This window comes from Acomys russatus, chromosome 29 (genome assembly GCF_903995435.1).
Source record: "Acomys russatus chromosome 29, mAcoRus1.1, whole genome shotgun sequence".
NCBI lineage: Eukaryota > Metazoa > Chordata > Mammalia > Rodentia > Muridae > Acomys > Acomys russatus.
Window position 1 is genome coordinate 33,779,696 of NC_067165.1, and position 23,497 is coordinate 33,803,192.

General features: G+C 45.8%; 2 protein-coding genes across 2 annotated transcripts; both read left to right on the plus strand.

Annotated features, from left to right (window-relative positions):
- Nucleotides 1–5,650: 5,650 nt before the first annotated feature.
- Nucleotides 5,651–21,781, plus strand: LOC127212026 (aflatoxin B1 aldehyde reductase member 2-like). The gene is made up of 7 exons (XM_051172141.1): nt 5,651–5,858; nt 17,069–17,256; nt 17,451–17,555; nt 17,794–17,890; nt 18,127–18,226; nt 20,485–20,614; nt 21,489–21,781. The coding sequence occupies exons 1-7, from the start codon at nt 5,657–5,659 to the stop codon at nt 21,648–21,650; spliced, it is 984 nt and encodes a 327-aa protein (XP_051028098.1). The 5' UTR covers nt 5,651–5,656; the 3' UTR covers nt 21,651–21,781.
- On the plus strand, nt 10,747–11,070 carry LOC127212024 (60S ribosomal protein L37a-like). Its single transcript, XM_051172139.1, has one exon. It carries the CDS (start codon nt 10,747–10,749, stop codon nt 11,023–11,025), a length of 279 nt encoding a protein of 92 aa, XP_051028096.1. The 3' UTR covers nt 11,026–11,070.
- Nucleotides 21,782–23,497: the final 1,716 nt, after the last annotated feature.

Here is a 23,497-nt window from a genome sequence, read left to right on the forward strand (position 1 = left end):
TGCCAAAATCTCTAAGTTCAAGGCCAGCCTTGCTTACACTTTGGGTATAGGACAGCCAGTGCTACATAAAGAGGCCCTGAACCCCAAAATAAAAAATAATACACTTTCCATGTGCCTGAATTCATGGTAGAAGGAAGCAGAGAACTGACTCCTACAAGTTGTCTTCTATCCTACACACACACACACAGACACACACACACAGACACACACACACACACACACACACACACACACACACACACACACAAAATAAATGCAGGCTGTCAAGTGTGCAAAGCTAAGCTTCTCAGCCCCCCAACTGAGAGCTGTGACACTCAGTGTTGATTCTCTGGGGATCTGGCCGTTAGTGATTGACAATCTCTATGACTTTGCCTTTAGCTAAGCCAATCAGAATAACTTTTCCTCTGTGCTGTTATCCGGCCTTAATGGAGGAGATACAAGGATCCTGGGATTGTATCTCTGGCTGGCTGGGTACTCCCCAGAGATGCTTCTATTTTTGTGTTGCTAAAGTTACCGGTAAAGAGTATTTTTGGCATGAAATTGAATTCACTATGAGAACATTTGCATATTTTGTCTGGAGTATAGGTCCATCCCCTCCTGGAATTTGCGTAATTCACATTGCTGTTGTTTTGAGGCAGGGTGTCCTGTATCCAAGCCTCAAACTCACTATGTAGCCAAATAGAACTTTGAATTTTTCATCCTTCTGCCTCCATCTCCCAAGTGCTGGGGTTACAGGCCTGTGCCCCCACACCCTGGTTTTGTGTTGCTGTAGATTAGATTGGGGCTCTGTGTATTGTATGCACCAGGCACTCTGAGCTATATCACCAGACTCCACGTGCAGAATTTTCTGAGCAAGATGCAAATGGTTTTGTTTGTTTGTTTGTTTGTTTTGTTTGAGACAGGGTTTCTTTGTGTAGCACTTGCTTTGTAAACCAGGCTGGCCTCGAACTCACAGAGATCCACCTGCCTCTGCCTCCCAAGTGCTGGGATTAAAGGCATGTGCTACCACGCCCAGCATGATGCAAATGTTCTGACATAACTGGTTAGAAGCACTCCATTCAGGATTAGTACAGTAAAGTAGAATATATTTCATAAGCTGCCTATACCTCAGAGGCTACATTAGTCAAGAGATTACTGTAGAACCACATATGGCAGAAGAAACAGCTACTCTCTTCGCCGAAGCACTATGGGAGCTGTTTCTCAGTGTGACGACGCTGTTCGTGGGGGAGAGAAGAAAAGTGTGACTGACAATCACTTGGTCTATTGCAGCTTTCATAAACGTAGCTCTGTCAGCATGAGCTTCGGAGACTGAACTGAGGTCGCCAGGACTGGCAGGTGACGTGAGACCTTGGTCTTGGCTAATGTCTTGAACATTTATTCAGGCAAACATGAAACTCTCCATGCTTTCCTGGGCAAGGTGTGCATAATATATATAGATATTATGTATATATAAAATTTGTTTGAGACAAGGTCTAGTAAGTAGCCCAGGCTGTCCTGGAGCTGTACAACACAACCTAGGCTGGGAATCCCAGCATTTCACATGCCTGAGCCTCCGACCTGCTGTGGTGACAGACATGTGTCACTATCCCTAGCCATTCTCCTTCCTGGTTGGCTAATCAGCTGGACAGGTGCTGAGACAATGACAGCTGCTGACAGTTGTCCAAGCATGATCTCACAGTAGCAGCACTTGGTGATACTGGTACTATTAAAGAGGACCTTCAACCTGCTGTTCACCACAGCTGAGCCAAAGCCTAGGTCTAGGAATGGAGACAAAAATCGAAGCCACACCAGACGGTGGTGGTGCACGTCTTTAATCCCGGCACTCACTCGGGAGGCACAGCTCCATGAGTTCAAGGCCAGCCTGGACTACAGAGCGAGCTCCAGGACAGTCAGAGCTGTTACGCAGAGAAACCCTGTCTTGAAAAACAAAATCCAAGCCAACCCAATGTATTCTTTATTAATTTAGCCATATGGTGGTGGTGGGGACCATGCTTTCCCACTGGAGTGGCAGTCAGAGGATGAGTTGGGAAAGTCTATTCTTTTGCTGCAGTGTGAACACCAGTGATTGACACAAGCTGTCAGGTTTGGTACAAGAGCTTTTATTAGCCGAGCCATTGCCCACCATCTAAGAATGACAGTGGAGCTCACCCTACTGCTCACACAGGTCCTAGACTCCAAGTTCAAGTGATTCTCTCTTTTCCACCTCTTGAGCAGCTCCATCGCTGGCTCCATAAAGATTTTTTTTTTTTTTTAAATGAAGGGTGAACTTGTTGAGGCCTTTCCACTAATCTCTAGTAAGTCAGCCGCAGGCCAATCAGAGACGTCTTCATTGGCCTGAGGTGAATATAACTGCCTAGGAACAAACTTGCAGTATCACTGAAGACAGAGTCAGGAGCTTCAGAAGCTAAGAGCCCAATATTGATTTGGTTTGTGTTTGTTTGTTTGTTTGTTTGTTTGTTTTGGGGGGAGCGGGTTGGAGACAGGGTTTCTCTCTATAGCCTTGGCTATCCTGGACTCACTTTGTAGACCAGGCTGGCCTTGAACTCACAGGGATCCGCCTGCTTCTGCCTCCCGAGTGCTGGGATTAAAGACCTGCGCCACCTCCACCCAGACCTTTGCTTTGTTTTTTATTCTTCAGTTCTAGGGCTGGACCCAGGGCCACCACACACATCCTAAGCCAGCGGTTCTCAACCTTCCTAATGCAAAGACCCTTTAATGTTATCGTGACCCCCCCCAGCCAATAAATTATTTTTATTGCTAATGTAAATATCTGTATTTTCTGATGGCCTTGGGTGACCCCTGTGAAAAGGTCATTCTACCTCCACAGGGGCCAAGACCCACATAGTTTTAAGGACTCTGGCTGCCAACCCCATGTGGGCTAGCATGAATGCATATGGGGATCATGAAAATTTGAGTATAGTAAAAGAGTCCTGCACACTCAATGATCAGTTATTAATTTTAAGCCAACTAATCCAAGATGTCTGTGGCAGCGCCCTATTTTAAAACTCCTCAGCAGCCTTGGTTGGGAACACTATCCCTGCCATTCAGCCCAGCCAATGAGACATTGCACACAGCTCAGCACCAGCTCCTCAGGTCTCACTCTACTCTACCTTGTTTTTCCCTCTTACAGGATGATACAAAGGCTCGAGTACAAGAAAGCAAAGACTTCATAGTGTCCCACTGTCACACAACGTTAGCATGACTTTGGATTATCTTAGAGTGCTTGGTTTTAAATTGTGCTCTGTGGGGCTGGAGAGATGGCTCAACGGTTAAGAGCACTGTCTGCTCTTCCAGAGGTCCTGAGTTCAATTCCCAGCAACCACATGGGATCTGGTTGCTCTCTTCTGGCGTACAGGCATACATGTAGGCATAACATTGTATATATAATAAATAAATAAATCTTTGGTTTTGTTTTGTTTTGCTTTGGTTTTGGTTTTGCTTTTTCTTTCTTTTTTTAAGATTTATTTATTATGAATACAGTGCTTTGCCTGCTTGTACACATGCAGGCCAGAAGAGGGCATCAGATCACACTATAGATGCTTGGGAGCCACCATGTGGTTGCTGGGAATTGAACTCAGGACCTCTGGAGGAGGAGTCTGTGCCCTTAACCTCTGAGCCACCTCTCCAGCCCAAATAAATACATCTTAAAAAACAAAAACAAAAACAAATTGTGCTATGTGGTGGTTAGGACGTCATACTACCCCTCTTTCTCCTACTATTTCTTCAACAAAAAGTCTATGCGTATAGCTGTCCTAGAACTCACTGTGCTGACTAGGCCTGCCACCAACTCACAGAGCTCCAGCTGCCTCTGTCTCCTGTGCCCAAGCTCAGTAGTATTGTGCTGTTTGGTAGAATAACCGACATGAGAGGCTGGGCATGGTGGCACACAACTTTAATCTCATCACTCTAGAGGCAGAAGAGGATCTCTGAGCATTTGGGGCCAGTCTGGTCTACATAGTGATTTCCAAGACAACCAGAACTACATAGTGAGACCCCTGTCTAAGTAATAATAGTAACAACAAAGACAACAACACACGTGAGAAAGCTACAGACAACCATGCTTATTAAGCCAATTGGAAGTATATGACCCCTTGATGGCCAGAGACTGAGGTGTATGCCTCCGAGTCTCTTGGTGCGGAAGCTCAAGGGTACAATGTTTTAAAAGGGAAAACCTACAAACACCATAATTTACTACAAAGTTAAATGAGGGCCAGAGTAAACTTGAAACATTCTGACAGAGCATAGTAATTTTTTCCAGGCTATTTCATACTATTTCAGACCTAAGATAACAGTTATTTATTTAATTTTTTTTTTTTTTTTACTTGTAACTTCTTCAGTTAATGTTTCATCTGTATAAACATTAATTATTTTGGTCAATACATCTGAACCACTGTCACCATCATGGAAATCTCAAAGGTGTTGCCAAGACAAACACTACTGTTAAGGGGGTAGAGAGCTGAGAACCATCTAAGCCAGGGGTTCTTGTGAGCTGACCTTTGGGGATGTCAAAAGACCCTCTCCTGCAGGTCACATATATTCTGCGTCTCCAGGATTTAAATTATGAATCAGTAGCAAAATTACAGTTATAAGGTAGCAACAAATATAGTTGTATAGTTGGGGGGCGGGTCACCACGACATTAGGAAAGTTGAGAGCCACTGGGCTAAGCAAACAAAATGGAATCAGGACAAGATGGTGTTACCTTAGTCACTGTCTAGTCACTTGTCTAATCCGGGGCTAGACAAGCATTCTATCAACCGAGCTGTAATCCCAAAGCCTATTTTGGCATTTGAAACAGTCTTATTATATAGGCTTAGCAGAGGTTGTCCAGGAACAACCTTGAACTTGTGTCAGTTCTCCTGCTCTGGGTTTGGAGGGCTGGAATCACAGGGGTAGGCCACCACACCGTTTGCTATTTGGTCCATGCCTGCCTGGTACTTGTTATGTAACCCCACCTGGCTTTGAGCTGGTAGCAAGCTTCCTGCCTTAGCCTCCAGAGTTCAGGGATTACAAGCAAGAACCACCACACCTGACTTCAACTGTCTTTGTAAAAGGTTATGATGAGAAACGCTCTTTCCCGTTTTGTGTAAATCAAAACTCCCTACTGCATAAACGCCTCAAAGATTTCCTGTCCTGAGCATTTGTTACTTGTGATCCTCTGCATATTTGATTCTCTGAACAACCTGAGTTGCCTCAAAGTTTGAGGGCATCTTCTCCTGGATTAATAAGTCAAGAGTGACAGGCCTTCTCTGCCGTCCTTCCACTGTCTAGAGCCCTCAGCAAGCCTCAATTCAGAGATGGCACCCTATGGTTCACCCACCTGCTAAACTCCTAGGAGGATCCAGAGACCCTAGGACAGCTCAGGAATGGGCCAGAGAGGCAGAAGCGCAGAGAGATCTGCTACTTCCCACCCAGTTTTTGCGGACCTGCCACAGTGTTCCGGGTGGTGCAAGTGTAGAGGGTTCCCTGCTCTGCAGGAGTCTTGAGCTTTGGCCAAAACTTCTCTTTTCTCTGCTAGCCCAGCCCCCGGTGGGCGTGGTCACAGAAGGCTACTTAAAGGGAAGGATACCCTTGGGACCCCATACCCTCCAGCCACTGGCTTCAGCCTTCGCAAGTAGTCTGCATCTCTCCCTGTCTTTTGCTTTCCTTGGCATTGTCATGGCACGGTCCCTGCCCAGCACTGTGCTGGGTATCATGGAGATAGGATGGAGCTTGGATGAAGCTGCCAGTGCCGAGGCGGTGCGCACCTTCCTGCAGCGGGGCCACAACGAGATAGACACCGCCTTCGTGTATGCAGATGGCCAGTCTGAGACTATCCTAGGCGGCATGGGGCTCGGGCTGGGCTGCAGCGACTGCAAAGGTAACTGTCACGCGTGCCATAAGGAGCAGAATTGATTACTCCCAGTACAGCTGCCCACCCCCACCTCCTCATCTCGCCACCGTACCCCCAACTCCTTACCCCTACTCCTGCTCCTGGGGACTTGATCGAACCTTGTCACAAACCAAGAGCTCTGAGAACCACAAAATCCGTAGGCTAGCTTTACACAGCTCCACTGTCTCCTCCCCTTGTTCCAGAAAAGCTGCCTAGGACCCTCTCCTTACAGCACACCAACCCTGGCTCAGCCAAATTCCATGTGGCTAGCCAGTCTCTGGGCGCATTGGGAAAACTTGGAGTCTTGCACTGGGAGTGCTGCCTCTCCCAACCAGTCCCCAGCAGGTAGGTGCCTCTGACAGCCTTCACCTGATAGACTCCCTGATTTTGCAGTCAGCACAGCCCCAGCAGATCCCCAGCACAGACTTTGGACCAGGCAAGTAGATTTGCTTTCGTACTGCACCCTTGCTCAGGACCCTGTACTTTGCTCTGAATTCTGGGTGCCTGTTGGTTTAGCAGTGGCTTCAGTTTTATGAAGGAGTAGCCCCTCAACTGGCATAGGGAAATGAAATGACACAGCCTGTGGGAGTCTCTTCAACCATCATAGCTGGAGGGAGTTACCATACTTGGGAAGCAAGAAGGCAGCTGGGTTCAACATAGCAAAACAGGCAGTGTTGGTTCAAACTTTGGGAATCTGACTTCAAGACTTCAAGTTGTTTTTCTAGGCATATTTAAGCAAGGTCCTTTTTTGTTTTGTTTTGTTTTGCTTGGTTTTGTTTTTGTTTTCGCTTTTCAAGACAGGGTTTCTCTGTGTAGCCTTGACTGTCGTAGAGGACTCATTTTGTAGACAAAGCTAGCCTCAAACTCACAGAGATCTGCCTGTCTCTACCTCCCAAGTGCTGAGATTAAAGCGTGGGCCACCACTGCCCAGCATGTGGCACAATTTTGGTGAAAACTTTGCCGGGGAGCAACAAAGTAAGCTAAATAAGGATTAGAAGGGACTACATCGAAATTCTTTATAAAGTACATGCCACGCCTTCCATAAAGATAGTTTCTATAGACAGGCAGCAGTGGCACACACCGTTAATCCCAGCACTGGGGAGGCAGTGGAAAGTGGATCTCTGAGTTCAAGGCCAGCTGAGAGAGACACAGAGAGCAAGAGAGACACAGACACACACACACACACACACACACACACACACACACACACACACACAGAGTCACACAGAGAGAGAGAGAGAGAGAGAGAGAGAGAGAGAGAGAGAGAGAGAGAGAGAGAGAGATTGAGGGAAAACAAACTAATGATAAGTGTCTGAGGGAGGATCCAGTGTAGTCCCCACCCCACCCCACCCCCACACACACTGATAGCACCAAAGTCACCATGCTAGAATGCAAATCTGCTTTCAGCCTTCTTGGCAGATAACAAGTTATGCATTTCTTTCCTGAAAGGAATAGCCCTGTGTGCTAGCATTTCAGGTTTCCAGAGAGGAAGCTAAGAAAAACTCCAGAAGGCTTGGGCACAGGGACAAAGACAACAAGATTTGGCAATACTGAGATCGTGGCTGTGCGTGTAAAGGTCAAAGAACTGAAGGACCAGCTTTAGAACTAACTTGTTGTGATGTTCCGCTGCTGTGACCGCTGCTCACCAAATCCCCCATTTGGAAAGCCCTAAGTTACACGAGCGTTGTCTTCCTCACGTCCAAGGCTGACCTCTCAAACCCCACCTTAGCAGGAGGCAGCCCATGTACAGGAGTAAAAGAGCTTGCTTTCATTAATCTGGCCATGATGATTTGGGTCGGTGATTGTTGCTGTTAACTTAAAGGTATGGCCTACAAATGTTTATTATCAGCCTTGTGATTATTATGGATGGATTCTCTTTCTTTCTTTTTTTTTGCTTTGTTTTGGTGTTTTGTTTTATTGTGTTTCGAGACAGGGTTTCTCTGTGTAGCCCTGGCTGTCCTGGACTCACTTTGCAGACCAGGCTGCACTTGAACTCACAGAGACTCACCTGCCTCTGTCTCTGGAGTGCTGGAATTAAAGTCGTGTGCCATCACACCCAGCAATGGCTGTATTTTCTAACCCACTATCAATTATTAAAAACACAGCTACTGCCAGGCAGATAGTTGCACATGCCTTTAATCCCAGTATTCAGGAGGCAGAGGTAGGCAGATCGCTGAAAGTTCAAGGCCAGCCTCATCTACAAAGGGAGTCCAAGACAGCCAAGGCTACACAGAGAAACCCTGTCTCAAACAAACAAACAAACAAACAAATAAACAAACCCCACAGCTACTGGTTATATTTTAAAATAGCCTTGCTTCACCTGGGGCAGAGTAGATATTAAACCCTAAACTACCTTTCATATCGACCTGCCCCCATGTCATCTGCTTCTGATCACTTCTATCCAGCCACCTCCCATCCGTAATTCCAAATATTTGCTAGTGTTCCTCTTCTGAAGTCAAATCCTCCATCCACACAGGCCACGTGTTTCTTTCTCCAGCCTAGCCATGGAGGTGGCTTCCATCATCCTTCTCCCCTTCCTCTCTTCTGCCTCCTTCCTAAAAATCTTCCTTCCCACACCCAAGAACTTCAGCCACATAAACAGGAATAAGAATTTAGTCAAGGGCCGGAGAGATGGCTCAATGGTTAAGAGCACTGTCTGTTCTTCCGGAGGTCCTGAGTTCAATTCCCAGCAACCACACGGTGGCTCACAACCATCTATACAACGAGATCTGATGACCTCTTCTGGTGTGCAAATGTACACGCAGATAGACCATTCATACACTAAATAAATAAATCTTTTTTTTTTTTTTAAATAAGAATTTAATCAAGGTTACAAACATTATTTGGGGCCGGCCATGGTGGCGCACCCCTTTAATCCCAGCATTTAGAGGCAGAGGCAGGTGGATCGCTGAAAGTTCCAAGGGGGAAGTGGGGGTGGGGAGAGGGGCGGTGTTGGGCTGCTGGAGCTTTCTCGGGCAGAAGTTCGGCCACTTTTCTGCCTTGAGGGGTAATAAAGTAATGAAATTTACAGAGTCCACTGTGAAGGTAGTAGGCTGAAGCAGGAAAGGCTGTTGTCATCATGGACAGCTCCCATGGCGCTGGCAGCAGGCATTCTGAGGCAGGGAATGTGTCCCAGTTTTTATAACAGTCTGAGGCAGAAATTGTCACCATGGACAGCACCCCCCACCCCCAATGAGGAGCTTGACCGGAGTTGACATTTTGTCTCCCATCTCTGCAGCCCCAGGGCAGGAAGGAGGGACTGACTGCCCTGAGGTGGGAAGGAGGACCGGCAGCAAGTCACAGTGGCCCACTGCTCAAGGGCTGGACATAGCTTTTGGGGGTGGTGATACAGCAGAGTGAGGGACTGGGGGCGGGGCCCAGTGGGGGAAGGTAGCCTGTCTCAGGGCTGCAGGGGTAGGGGAGTGGGGAGGTAGGGGTGGGGGAGGGGATGATAACAGCTTCGAGGAGTCAGCAGGACACCACAGCTTAGAGGTGGGCTGGGGTGGCTTTGAGTCAGACTATGCTGTGCGGCTTCCACGTTGGCAGAAGGGGTGGGGGGGTGGTGTCAGGCTCAGCGCCCTAGAGCTCTGGGCTCTCTCTGCAGCAGCCACAGCAACAGGGAAAGCCCTCCACAATGAGCAGGGTGGTGCTGGTGCACACTTTTGAAGCCAGTGTCGGAGACGCAAGCCCTGAAAAGCCAGAGTTGAGACCCCGTGACCCTGTGCATTGCATGACAAGGATCCAATCCAGGAGTCTGCTCTGGCTTGTGAGGTTTGTCGACGCTATCTGTTTCTCTCAGCTTTCAAGTTAGGGCTGTCGCAACTCTACTTCTGATCTACCACATGGTCCTGGTTCCAGTTCCCTCCCTCTGTGAATGATTCCTCCATTAATGATAAAAATCAAAGAAATCTCAAAGACGTGGGGCCAAGCCCAGGGGACGTAGTAATTTCCTGGGAGAGCATGGCTCAGGCAGCTGGAGATGTTCTGAAAGATAAGCAGATCTCTGAAGAAATCAGTAAGATATGAGAAAGCTGTGTGACCTGTTCCCTAGCTAACGATGCCTTGCAATATGATTTAAGGCTTAAACAGGGATACTATCAGGTTGTAGAATAGTAATCCTCAAGTGTTGAAGGTTTGGTCTGATGTATTTTGATGCTAATTACTGCTTGCTGTCTCTGCCCAACCTGTACTCTGCCTAAGAGCCTAATTTGTTTGACCAATAAGAAGCTGTCACACCTGGGCAGGGCGAATGGGATAGGTTTGGCTAAGGTTCCAGGGCTTAGGGTGAGAGAGAGAGAGAGACAGAGACAGAGACACAGAGAGAGACAGAGAGAGACAGAGACAGGCAGAGAGAGAGAGACAGACAGAGATAGACAGAGAGACAGACAGAGAGACGAGGAGAGGGGTGGGGAGGAGAAGAAGAAGGCTGGGCCATGGATTAGGTGGAGGAGAAGCACATGGCTGGCTTCCTATACCTGCCCCACTATGGGAGGTCGTTTAGGGGATTAATATCTGCCCTGTCTCAGGTTAACTGAGGCTATTTTAAAATATAATAGGTGTCTGTATCTTGATTAACTGCTAATGGGTTAGAAAATACTGCCTTAATAATAATTATAGGTCTAATATTAAACATTATTAGACCATACACTCAAGTTTCCCCTTTAATGTTTCATGGGGGAAACCTATGATGGTTAGACCATTTACTTTTCAGAGACTGGCTTGTTTTGGCTAATAATAGTCCATGCCATTGTTTAAGGAGGGAAAATTAAAAGATTTAAAGATGCTATAGCCGCTTATGAAGAGGAATTAGAATTAAGCCAATATAAGAATGGTGCTAGACTCTTCCTTTTCGGGCTCTGGCTTTGGTTCCGGCAAGATGGCTAAATGCACCAAGAAGGTCGGGATCATCGGAAAATACGGGACCTGCTATGGTGCCTCCCTCCAGAAAATGGTGAAGAAAATTGAAATCAGTCAGCACGCCAAGTACACTTGCTTCTTCTGTGGCAAGACCAAGATGAAGAGACGAGCCGTTGGCATCTGGCACTGTGGTTCCTGCATGAAAACAGTGGCTGGTGGGGCCTGGACCTACAACACCACTTCTGCCGTCACAGTGAAGTCTGCCATCAGAAGACTCGAGGCACTGAAAGACCAGTAGAAGTGCTACTATTTGAGACTTGCCTAGCCTGCAATAAATGGGTTAATTTACCTTTAAAAAAAAAAAAAAAAAAGAATGATGCTAGAGCACATACTTTTCATCCCAGCACTTGGGAAGCAGAGGCAGGCAGATCGCTGTGAGTTCGAGGCCAGCCTGGTCTACAAAGCAAGTCCAGGACAGCCCAGGCTACATGGAGAAACCCTGTATTGAACAACAACAAAACAAACAAACAAAAAAGAATTATGCTATATATTGCTTACAAAAGGAAAGGGAATTTATGTGATAAACTGACCTCAGAATAAAGGCTGAGGTTTTTCTCTCTGTCTTGCCCTTTTCAGATTTTGCAGTAAGAAGGTGAAAAGGAAACAGCAAGTGCCTAACTCCCCGATGAGCATTCGTTAGAGTGGAATGCTCTCATGAGTTAATGATTAAAACTGCTTGCTTACTAAGATTGGATAGATGGTGGGGTTATTGGGGCATGGATGTTTCTGTTCTTTCACGGGAAATGGTATGTGAGGAGTTTTTATGCTTGAGGTACATGACTTGGGTGAACTTTTTTTTTCCTTGTATGCATCAATAAAAACTAGGGTTGCGGTCATCAGACAACAACTGAGAGTGGAAGCACTGGTATGCAGCTCGCTCTGCTGATGCCAGACTTGCAATAAAAACCTTGTCTGCTGAGGTGTTTTTGTTTTTTTTTTTAAATGCTGCTGCCATTCCTCCCAGCTTCAAGAGCTGGACCCCAGCATTCCAGTACTTGGGATGCACACACTTTCGATCCTAACACTTGGGAGGCAGGCACATAGGAATTATAACGGGTTAAATGTAAAAGCTGCTTGCAAAGGGCAGGCTAAAATTCAAAGTGAATGTCCTTTATGATCCAAAAATAAATACACTTAAAGGTATATTTATGGGGCTGGAAAGATGGCTCAGTGCTTAAGAGCACTGACTGCTCCTCCGGAGGTACTGAGTTCAATTCCCAGCAACCACATAGTAACTCACAACCATCTATAATGTGATGTGATGCACTCTTCTGATATGCAGGTGTACATGCAAGGACAGCACTGTATACATAATAAATAAATAAATCTGTTTTTAAGAAAAGCTATATTAGCCGGGCGTGGTGGCACACGCCTTTAATCCCAGCACTCGGGAGGCAGAGGCAGGCAGATCGCTGTAAGTTTGAGGCCAGCCTGGACTACAAAGCGAGTCTAGGACAGCCAAGGCTACACAGAGAAACCCTGTCTCGAAAAAGAAAAGAAAAAAAAAAAGAAAAGGTATATTTAGTTTCAATTTTTCAAGAGAACTTTTTAAAATTTTCAATTGAGAGATAATGCTTTTTCTATTGACAAAAGGCATTTTGCCCTAGGAAAGAAACAACCTGTCAGAGTTAGGGTTGGGGCAGGGTTTTGCTTTTTATTTTTCCAAGAGAATAAAAGCATCCAACTGAGGAATCCAGAGACCAGGGGACAAGTGAAACATCTGAAGAAAAAGGACCAGACACCAAAGAAGACAAGACAAGTATTCCAAATGGTCCAGCCTCACAGATTGCATCAGTATCTGTTTTCTCTAGAATCTGCATCCAGAACAACTTCAAAAAGGCTAGCTAAGATTGTCCAGCTGCACAGGCTGCTCCAGTCAGGACTTCATTTTAGCCTGCATTTTCACAGCACACAGACACTGAACAGCAAATGTTACAACTGGCTTTCTTAAGACTTGACCAGCCGGGCATGGTGGTGCACATCTTTAGTCCCAGTACTTGGGAGGTAGAGGCAGGTGAATCACTGTGAGTTCCAGGCCAGCCTGATCTACAAAGCCAGTCCAGGATGGCCAGGCCTATTACATAGAGAAACCCTGCCTTGAAAAACCAAAAAAAAAAAAAAAAAAAAAAAAACCAAACTAAAACAAAACATAGCAAAAAGGCTTGACCATTTCCCCAATTTCTTGAGCTCAAAAAAAGAAAATATGTGGTGCACGCCTTTAATCCCAGCACTCGGGAGGCAGAGGCAGGCAGAATGCTGTGAGTTCGAGGCCAGCCTGCTCTACAAAGTGAATCAAGGACAGCCAAGGTTACACAGAGAAACCCTGTCTCGAAAAAAAAAAAATGGGGCTGGAGCGATGACTGCTCTTCTAGAGGTCATGAGTTCAATTCCCAGCAACCACATTGTGGCTCACAACCATCGATGATTTGATCTGATGCCCTCTTCTGGCCTGCAAGTGTACATGCAGACAGAGCACTGTGTACATAATAATAAAAAATAAATAAATCTTTTTTAAAAGTTACAAAACAACAACAACAACAAAAAAAAAAAAAAAAAAAAAAAAAAAAGAAAGAAAGAAAGAAAGAAAAAGAAAACATGTGGGGCTGGAGAGATGGCTCAGCAGTTAAGAGCACTGTCTGCTCTTCCAGAGGTCTTGAGTTCAATTCCCAGCAACCATATGGTGGCTCATGACCATCTAATATGAGCTCTGGTGCCCTCTTCTGGTGTTGGACACACATGCAGGCAGAACACTTTATATGTAATAAATTAATAAAATAAATCAATCTTTTAAAAAAAAGAAAACATGTGGCAAATCAGTAGGAAGCAATTTTAAGAGAATGACACCCCATTCCCAACAGGTGTGATGGGCAATTTTTGGCTGTTCCGTGGGTGACATGTGTTTGTCTTCTTTTTGGGGTAGGTTGCAAGTTACTAATGGTCTTGGTCAGGGAGGAAACAAAGTATAGAAGATTAGACTCGGAGATTTATTTCTCTCTCTTTTTCTTTCCTCTATTCTTCTTTCTCTCCTATCTAGTGTTAGAGGAAAGGGGGGGAAGGGATGAAGAGAAAAAAGAGGTAATATAGAAAATATATGGGACTAATAGGGGAAAAGAGTAGATTATTGAATCCACTCTATAGATCATTGTATATTGATACAAAATTGAGGTCATATTTGGTTACACTGTTATAGATCCTTGTATATTGATACAAAATTAAGGTTATATTCTAGTTACAACGTACTATTTATCAATTCTTTTTAAGCTATTGTACATATGTAATTCTTAAAAATACAACATGAAGGTCTAGTCCTTTTGAAATCTATTGTCACAGATTGTTTAGGATAATTAAGAATTTGTGGTTTTGTTAGGTACTAGTTTTGTTAATCACAGGAATTTTTAAAGTTTATCAGTCAGTATATAGCTAGAAACAAACAATTCAGATATACTAGAGATAGATGATCTTTAAAAACTCCAGAGATCTACAGAATATAGCATTTAAAGATGTTTTATTAATTTAAGTTTTTTTGACAGGAGCTGGCCATAGTAGTGCATGCCTTTAATCCCAGCACTCAGGAGGCAGAGGTAGGCAGACCTCTGTTAGTTTGAGGCCAGCCTGGTCTACAAAGCAAGTCCAGGACAGCCAAGGCTACACAGAGAAACCCTGTCTCAAAAGAAAAAACAAAAACATAAAACAAAACAACAACAGCAAAAAAGGGTTTTTGACAATGTCAGCCGGCCACACCTTTAAGGGAGGCAGAGGCAAGCAGATCATTATGAGTTAGAGGCCAGTCTGGTCTCCAAAGTGAATCCAGAACAGCCAAGATAACATAGAGAAACCCTGTCTCGAAAAACAAAACAAAAAACAAAACACAACAAAAGACAATGAGACATGTCAGCTCCGGGCAGCACCGCCATGCCACTCCAAAGAGCATCAAAGAACCTCCATATGGAGTTTGCTTTATACATGGCAAGCTCACTGTTGGGCAATAAAACGCCCTTGCTTCAGCTGCAGACAGAATACTGGGCAAAGTGGATGCAGCAAAGTCAGAGCTGGGCTTTGAGAGGACAAGGTAGGCAAGCCTTTCCTAATACCAGCTTCACAGAACAGTTTGTTAGATGTTTTGAGCCAGAAGGCTGGAGACGATCCTCCATTGTTATAGAGAAACCTTGGGTGACTGTCCAAACAGCCCAAAGTCTCTGTCATTTCTATAGTTTTTGTAGCAGCTTGCTCTGCCCTTCCTGTTTATCCAGCTAATATTTATCCTTTTCAGGTATCTGATTGTGTTGAAGACTAGATACGGCACTACAATCAAGCTTAGTTGTTTAGGATTAAAGAAAATGTTTTTAGGTCTAAAAAGATAGGGTGTTTTTTAAAAATTGATAATGCAAGTCACAATAGAAATTGAGGTAGGTACAGAACTTCGAGCACACTAAGATAGGATAGTTATTCGAGTACTTTCTTCAAGGTTTCCAAATACGTATGGACGGAACATTGTGAATGGAATGGCTAGAAGCTTCCATGTCTGGCCCTAGGTTAGCAGATGGAGGCTGTAAGCATCCAAGATGACAATTAATTCAGATAAATAAAAGTTACTTTTACCCATACACACACCATCACCTAGCCCAGATTGGCCTCATACTCACTATACTGCCATGGATAACCTTGCAGTCCTGACCTTTTGGCCTTCTCATATCAAGGGGCTGGTGCCTTAGTTTGATGCTGGTTGTTTTTTTTTTTTTTTTTTAAAGATTTATTTATTATGTGTTCTGCCTGCATGTGTTGCTTGCATGCCAGAAGAAGGCACCAGATCTCATTATAGATGGTAGGCTTAGATTTTCTACAGCTACTTTATTTAAGAGGAAGGGGAGAAAGAATGGTTGTGGACCTGTATAGACATAGGTCCAATGGTCAATACCACTGTGTGTTGTCAAGATACCACCAGACAGGTTGGGGGGATGGCTCAGCGGTTAAGAGCAATGGTTGTTCTTCCAAAGGTCCTGAGTTCAATTCCCAGAAACCACATGCTGGCTCACAACCATCTATAATGAAGTCTGGTGCCCTCTTCTGCCTGGCAGGCAGACATGCACGCAAAATACTATACAAATAAGAAAATAAATCTTAAAAGAAAGAAGAAAAAAAAAGATACCACCATTCCAGTCGAATAGCCAACACCAAACAGTCACACAGATCCATGATGGTGGCACAATCCATCAGAAAACCACAAGGTTCTGCCGAATCAGCAAGAGTCAATGGAAGTGGCCAGAACCAGCCTGAGCACCAGGAGAAAATTCTCTGGAATGTTACTCTCTGAGAGCAAAGGTCAGAAGAATGTTCCACGGCAGGGTAGCAATGCAGTAAGCCTCCTCCCACTCTCCGTGTGGTTCTATTTACACCCTTCTAAATATCACATGCCCTCTCACGTGTCTGCTCCCAGCAAAACATCACATGTCCTCTCACAAGATCTCTCCAGAAAAACATCATGTGACACAAGTGAGTCTTCAAAGAAACTTTCACTTCAACTTCTTCTATCACTTTTTATTTTATTTTATTTTATTTTATTTTATTTTATTTTATTTTATTGAGACAAGGTCTCTCTTCAACTGAACTTAGGGTTCAGCATTTCCACTAGACCGTGTAGGCTTTGATTATTTTTAAAAAGCTACTTTATCTGGGATTCCTTAATGCCTCTACCTCCCTTGCAACCCACTGACCCGAGGTAGGAGAGAAGGTTAGCAAGGGCGCGGGTGTAGACCTTGTAGACTCAGTTCCCTGGAGCAATTGCACTCTTCTCATCAGGATTTCGGCAGCCCAACTAAACAGCAAACAATAGCAGCCAAAGCAGAATGAATCAGCAGCAGCCTTCTCATAAGCGTTCTTGTGTTTTCTCTCTCGGAGAGTCTTGAAATGTTCCCCGCCTCCCCTCTCTCTCTGCTCCTATTTATACCCTCTCAGAGTCTGCACAAGGATGTTTTCCAGCTGGCAGAGACCAGGTACCCTCTCACCAGACTGTTATCAGTTGTGGATAAGCTAAAGGCAGTTTCACATCCCACACTTGGGATCATATTTACATCGTGTTTAAATAACATGACCAAAACTTTCACTACAAGACTGGCTGGAGAGTGAGCCCCAGGACTTGTCTGCCTTCTCTCCCCAGCAAGGGAGTTTTAAGGCAGCCCTGCCAAGCCCTGCTTTCTCATTTGTCTCTTACTTGCACAGTGAGCACTTTACACAGGAAACTGCCCCCACCCAGCTCTTAGCTTCTATTGTTCCCCCTCCCACAGTGAAAATTGCCACAAAGTCTGTTCCCACTATTGGGACTTCAAACCGTCTTGACAATATCCGGTTCCAGCTGGAGACGTCACTGAAGCGGCTGCAGTGTCCCCGGGTGGACATCTTCTACTTACACATACCAGACCACAGCACTCCCATAGAGGAGACACTGCAGGTCTGCAACCAGCTGCATCAGGAGGTGAGGGTGGCCCCTGAGCCCTCTGACCCTTTCATCTTTACCCTGCCAGGAGAGTGAGTGCTGGGAACACACAGCAGAGCTGGGCACAGACCTCACTCCAGGCTCCCCACTCAGTCAGTCTCTCCTTCCTGGTCTCCTGGGCTGTGATGGAGCCTCTCCTTGAGCTGGCCTGTGATAAAGGCTCTCTCCTATAGGGCAAGTTTGTGGAGTTTGGCCTGTCCAATTATGCCTCCTGGCAAGTGGCTGAGATCTGTACCCTGTGCAAGAAAAATGGCTGGATCATGCCAACTGTGTACCAGGTGAGAGGAATCTAGTGTGCTGGGATCAATCAGACTTTGGGGTCCAAGGTTCCGCTGATCCTGGATCTTTGGGCATAACCACAGACTAGGCGGTTACAAACCACAAACTCCCCATCACTAGATCTATGCTCTGATTGTCTAGGTCCAAGATTGTTAAGGACTAAACTGAGGGGCTTTATAAAGGTACATTGAGGTCTCTTTTCTTGACATGTTTCCTCTTTTCAACTTCTCCCCGCAGGGCATGTACAACGCCACCACCAGGCAGGTGGAGAAGGAGCTCCTCCCCTGCCTCAGACACTTTGGACTGAAGTTTTATGCCTACAGTCCTTTGGCTGGTATGGCCTGCCATGGGAACATCCCCTGTGGGTGGGTGGGCATGCCCTGCCCTTCTTTATGAAGCACTGCCATAGGAAATGCCAATCCAGGCCCTAGGAATCAGGGAGCCTTGACAAGGGGGTGCCTGGGTCCCCTTCTTTCTAGGCTCCCTCCTGCTCCTCGGTTCATTACAAAGAGGGACCAAGCAGCTTCTAGGAGGAGTCTGGGCCAAGGTTCCATTCCTGTCTCCCCACAGGAGGCCTGCTGACTGGCAAATACAGATGCGATGTGAAAGATGAGGAGCAGCCTGTGAGCCGCTTCTTTGGGAAGAAATGGGATGATTTCTACAGGAACTGGTAAGCTGAGGCCTGTGTCTGGGCAGGACGCTCATAATCCAGTACCTACACACAAACTCATTCTTTTTTTTTTTTTTTTTTTCTAAATATTTATTATTTATACAGTGGTCTACGTGTACACCTGCAGGCCAGAAGAGGGCACCAAATCACGTTATAGATGGTTGTGAGCCACCATGTGGTTGCTTGGAATTGAACTCAGGACCTCTGGGAGAGCAGCCAGTGTTCTTAACCTCTGAGCCATCTCTCCAGCCCCACAAACTCATTCTTAATCGCTTGCGTACCTATGGGACATTGTTGACCTGAGACAAGAGATCACCGGGCTTGGTGGCTGTCAGCTAAGACCAGGTTCAGTGAAAGACCAAGTTTATGTATTTATCTATTTGCTCATGTGTATGGATGTTTGCTTGCATGCAGGTCTATGCACCACAATCATGCAGTACCTAAGGAGGCCAGAAGAAGGCACCAGATCGCCTTTTTTGTTTTTTCAGACAGGGTTTCTTTGTGTTGCGCCCCCTGGTTGTACTGGACTCCATTTGTAGACCAGGCTGGTCTTGAAATCACAGAGATCTGTCTGTCTCTGCCTCCCAAGTGCTGGAATTAAAGGTATGTGCCACCACGCCTGGCCAGCAGATCACCTTGAAACTGGAGTTACGGAACGATATTAGCTGCCACATGGGTTTTAGGAATGGATCCTCAGTTGTCTGGAAGAGTGATCAACTCCATTAACTCAGGGCCATATCTCCAGCACTAAGATGCCCCATTTTATCTTTTTTATTTTTATTTATTTTTGTTTTTTTTAGTCTTTCGAAATAGGGTTTCTCTGTGTAGCCTTGGCTGTCCTGGACTCACTTTGTGGCCCAGGATGGCCTCAAACTCATAGAGATCTGCCTGCCTCTGCCTCCTGAGTCCTGGGATTAAGGGCGTGTGCTACCACCCCTTGGCTAAGATGCCTCATTTTAAATATGTAAGGTAGACAGTGCTAGGTCAGGACACTGGCATTTTTCTCTGGCTTTGTGTGCACAGTTCTGTAAATATGCATATACAACCCAAATACACAAATCAAATCAGACGAATTAAGAAAACAAACAAATGAAAAAGTCCAATAAAACATAGAAGAAGGAGGAGGAAGAGGAGAATTAGCAAGATTGTAGACCATAATATATGCACAGTGGCAATCAAAAGGAAATTCTTTCCTGCGCCATTCTTTTTTCTTAGACAGGGCTCACTATGTAGCCCAGGCTAACCCATAACACATGAACTTTCTTCCTGTTGGAGCTTCCTAAGTGCTGGAATTAGATGTGTGTGCCACTATGGCTAGACACTTTATAAATCTATATACAATAGAGTCTTCTCTCATACCATACATCCTGATCAGTTTCCCCTCACTCCACTCCTTCCAGCTCCCTCCCACCTCCCCTCTTTCCCAGATCCACTTTCCCTCTGTTTCCCTTCAGAAAAGAGCAGGTCTCCAAAAGACAACAACTGACAAGATACAGCAAGACAAGGCAAAAACCCCATATGGATGCTGGACAAGGCCTCCAGTAGGAGGAAAAGAGTCCCAAGAGTAGGCAAAAAAAATTTTTTTTGAAACAAGGGTTCATGTATCCCAGGCTGGTCTTGAACTTGCTATGTAGCTGAAGAAGACCTTGAATTTCCAACCCTCCTGCCTCTAAGTCCCTAGTGTTGGCATTACAGAGGAGTACCACCACACACATTCTATGAAGAGATGGTACCTGAACTCAAGAGCCTCCCACATAGTTAGGCAAGCATCCTACGAACTGAGATACATCCCTGACACCTGCCCCTCAGGACGGCAGAGATCAGCCTATGCTCAAATGACACCAAGATACTGACATCTGAGGCTGGAGAGATAACTCAGGGGTTAAGAGCACTGACTGCTCCTCCGGAGGTCCTGAGTTCAAGTCCCAGCAACCACATGGTGGCTCACAACCATCAGTGATCTGATGCCCTCTTCTCGCCTGCAGATGTAATCCAGACAGAGCACTGTATATATAATAAATAAATCTTAAAAAAAAAAAAAAAAAAAAAAAGAGGCCGGGCGTGGTGGCGCACGCCTTTAATCCCAGCACTCGGGAGGCAGAGGCAGGCGGATCGCTGTGAGTTCGAGGCCAGCCTGGACTACAAAGCGAGTCCAGGACAGCCAAGGCTACACAGAGAGACCCTGTCTCGAAAAACCAAAAAAAAAAAAAAAAAAAAAAAAGATATTGACATGTCTCCTTCCTTCCTCACCCAATGAGGTTCTGGAAGGAAGACCACTTCAAGGGCGTTGACCTTGTGAAGAAGTCCTTGAAGGCCACGTATGGCACCAGAGACCCAGGAATGACCTCAGCTGCCTTGAGGTGGATGTACCACCACTCACAGCTCCAGGTAGCCCAGCCGTCCCTTGCCCGCTTGCTCAGCTTCTACCACTTTAGGAAACCCAGAGTTGCCTTTAGGTTAATTCTGAAGAGCGTGCTTGTTCTTCCCCGCTCTTCTGGAACCCTTTTCCTCTGCTTCTCATGGCATATCTGCCTTTGTTTTTCCTACTCATCTGTGCCAGGCCTGGCACATAGCCTTGCCCCATGTCTACAGTACCTCTTAGACCTGAATCCACATTGACACTGGAGTCCACACAGTCGTACAAAGGAGTAGAAAGCAATGTAAGGCTTTTTTCTTGGTGGTGGTGGTGGTGTGAGACAGGGTTTCTCTGTGTAGCCCGGGCTGTCCTGGACTCCCTTTGTAGATCAGGGTGGCTTCAAACTCACAGAGATCCATCTGCCTCTGCCTCCCTAGTGCTGGGATTACAGGTGTGGCTACCAATGTAAGTTTAATTGCAACACACATAAGCCCTCCTTTTCAGGGAGGAACCGGTCTCCTCTGTTCTGGGGTCAACATCTGGCTCATGAAGTCTTTTGGCTTCAGTCTTAGGCAATAACATAATGTCCGACATGCTCCCAAGGGTGCTCCATAAATGGGGCTAATAACAAATAGGAAAGGAGAGCATCTCAGAGAGGCAAAATACCTCAGGCATTTTTACAAACTGAAGAAGTCTTCAGCCTCCTCGGTTGGGTGTAGTGATGGTGCTGGAGGAAGGCTAAGGTATATAGTTTGTAGGTCCAACTGCCAGAGATACATCCAGTAATTTTGGGGAGTTTATGATGTAAACACACACAGATTCCCAAATGTAACCAACAGACAGGCAAAGAGGGGCAAGCATCAGGAGCCAGAAAAAAAGCTAGAGTCTGGCTGTCTCCTCTTGCAGGGCTCCCTAGGGGATGCAGTCATCTTGGGCATGTCCAGCCCAGAACAGCTGGAGCAAAACTTGGCCGCCACAGAGGAAGGGCCCCTGGACCCAGCCGTCGTGGATGCCTTTGACGAAGCCTGGAATATGCTTGCTCTCAACTGTCCCAAGTACTTCAGATAGACTGTGGCGGCTCAAGCTGCCCAGGGCTTTCTTTCCCTCCACCTCTTGGAGTCAGGCCCTGGCTGTTTCTTGCCTTATGCTGGCTTCCTGTGGTCTTTTCTGCCAGTCTCCATCCATGTCGTGTCCTCGATTGCACCGTGTCATAGATTGCAGCTCTGCTTACTTCCTGTCTCAATAAAGCAGGTGTCTGATGAGCCCCAGCCTGTACTACACATTAGACTCTCACCTCTGCTGCTCAATACCTGCCCCCTCCCTCCTGTCTTGGGACCCATGAGAAAGTGTGGACCCAGGAGCTGAGGCTTCAGAGAGCATCGATGTGGGAGCCTCTCTCACTGCCTGGCAGGGCTCTCCTCACCATGTCCTGATGCAGCCTCAGCCCTCACTCTTGTACATGTGACAGAGTGAGGGGGGAGTGCGTACCCATACCTGCTAATTCCAGCACTTGGGAGGCTGAGGGGGAGGTTTGCTCCAAGTGTGAGGTCAAACCTGATCTATAGAATGCTCTTTAGATTAGCCAGGGATACTTAATGAGGCTCTGTCTCCTAAGGACAAAAATTAAACCCAAAACAACCTTGGTAGATCAAAGGGCCCATGGCCCTTGAGTTCTTTCATAATTGTCTCACTAAGTCCTCAGAAGTAGAACAATTTGGGTAAAAACTCAACTTAGACTTAGTTTTTTTGTTTTGTTTTGGTTTGGGTTTTTTTTTGGGGGGGGGTTCTTTCTTCATTTGTTGTAGAGGTAGGGTGTCACAAAGTCCAAGGTGACTTTGAATTTGCTATGTAGTCAAGATTGGTCTTGAATTTCTGGTCCTCTTCCCTCTTCCTACTGGGTGCTGTGGTGACAAGCATGCTAAGTGAGGTCAGGCTATGCGATGCTCAGATCAGACACTCTGTGTGCACTGGGCAAGCATCCCACCAACAGAGTGCATCCTCATTTTTGCCGTAGGTTGTCTAAGATACCCAGTCTTATCTGTAACCCCTGGCTTAAGTAGTCTCCCTACTTAGTTTCCAGATAACTGGCTTTGCAAGATGAAAGACCACCCCCACCTTGTGGAGCATCCTTTACTCTTGAAATCTCAGTGGTGGCTTCGGTTGAAGCTGACCCCTCCTGCCTAGCCATTCCTGTAAGGTACCAGGAGCAAAGTCCAGGAGCAAAGTCAAAGCAATAGCCAAGTGTGGTAGGGTGTCTCGGACATGAGGACAAGTCGTAGAGGCTTTGCTTGGAAGAGTTCCAAAGACCTCCGACTGTCCAGCATGGTCTTTAGAGATCCAGAACAGCTGTTGATGCTTTGCTTGGCAAAGTTCCAAAGATCTCCAGCTGATCACCCCTGTCCTTAAATACTATGTATGGTCGAGGTGAATTTTTGCCTAAAAACTACTTTGAAATCTGCTTTTTTCTCCTAAAGCGGCCTTTCTCTCTGTTTCTCAGCCCTTATGAAATTCACACGGAAAACTTCTTTCCACAGAGACTGTGGCCTAAGGCTTGGGACAATGACTATTGTGAGCAGCCAGGCAGAAACTGCTTGAAAAGAAAGTTAGGACTTTGACATAACAGTACCTGGTTAGACACTGTTAGCTGTAGAAAAGTAAAACTTGTTCTTAGAATAAATCAAAAGCTTCTTTAGAATCTGCTTTGAGAGCAATAGAAAGTGGGCTTGGAAGGCTGTACTTTACAGATCGTTTACAATAGAGGTTCCCTTGGCAGTTAGCCTAGGCTTAGATAAAGATGGATGATAGCACACCTGCTGGTTTGGGATGGGAAGTAAGTCAAGTTTTTTCTGAGTTGAGGATATTTAATTCCAAGCTATGTTGCTGTGAAAATCATGTAAACACAAGGCTTTAGACTG

What these genes read in the sequence shown, in the direction of transcription:
- LOC127212024 (XM_051172139.1), top strand. Translation starts at nt 10,747, where the DNA reads ATGGCTAAATGCACCAAGAAGGTCGGGATCATCGGAAAATACGGGACC.
- LOC127212026 (XM_051172141.1), top strand. Translation starts at nt 5,657, where the DNA reads ATGGCACGGTCCCTGCCCAGCACTGTGCTGGGTATCATGGAGATAGGA. An exon ending in GGGCTGCAGCGACTGCAAAG is followed by an intron (nt 5,859 to 17,068) that starts GTAACTGTCACG and finishes CCCCTCCCACAG; the next exon opens with TGAAAATTGCCACAAAGTCT. An exon ending in ACCACCACTCACAGCTCCAG is followed by an intron (nt 20,615 to 21,488) that starts GTAGCCCAGCCG and finishes CTCCTCTTGCAG; the next exon opens with GGCTCCCTAGGGGATGCAGT.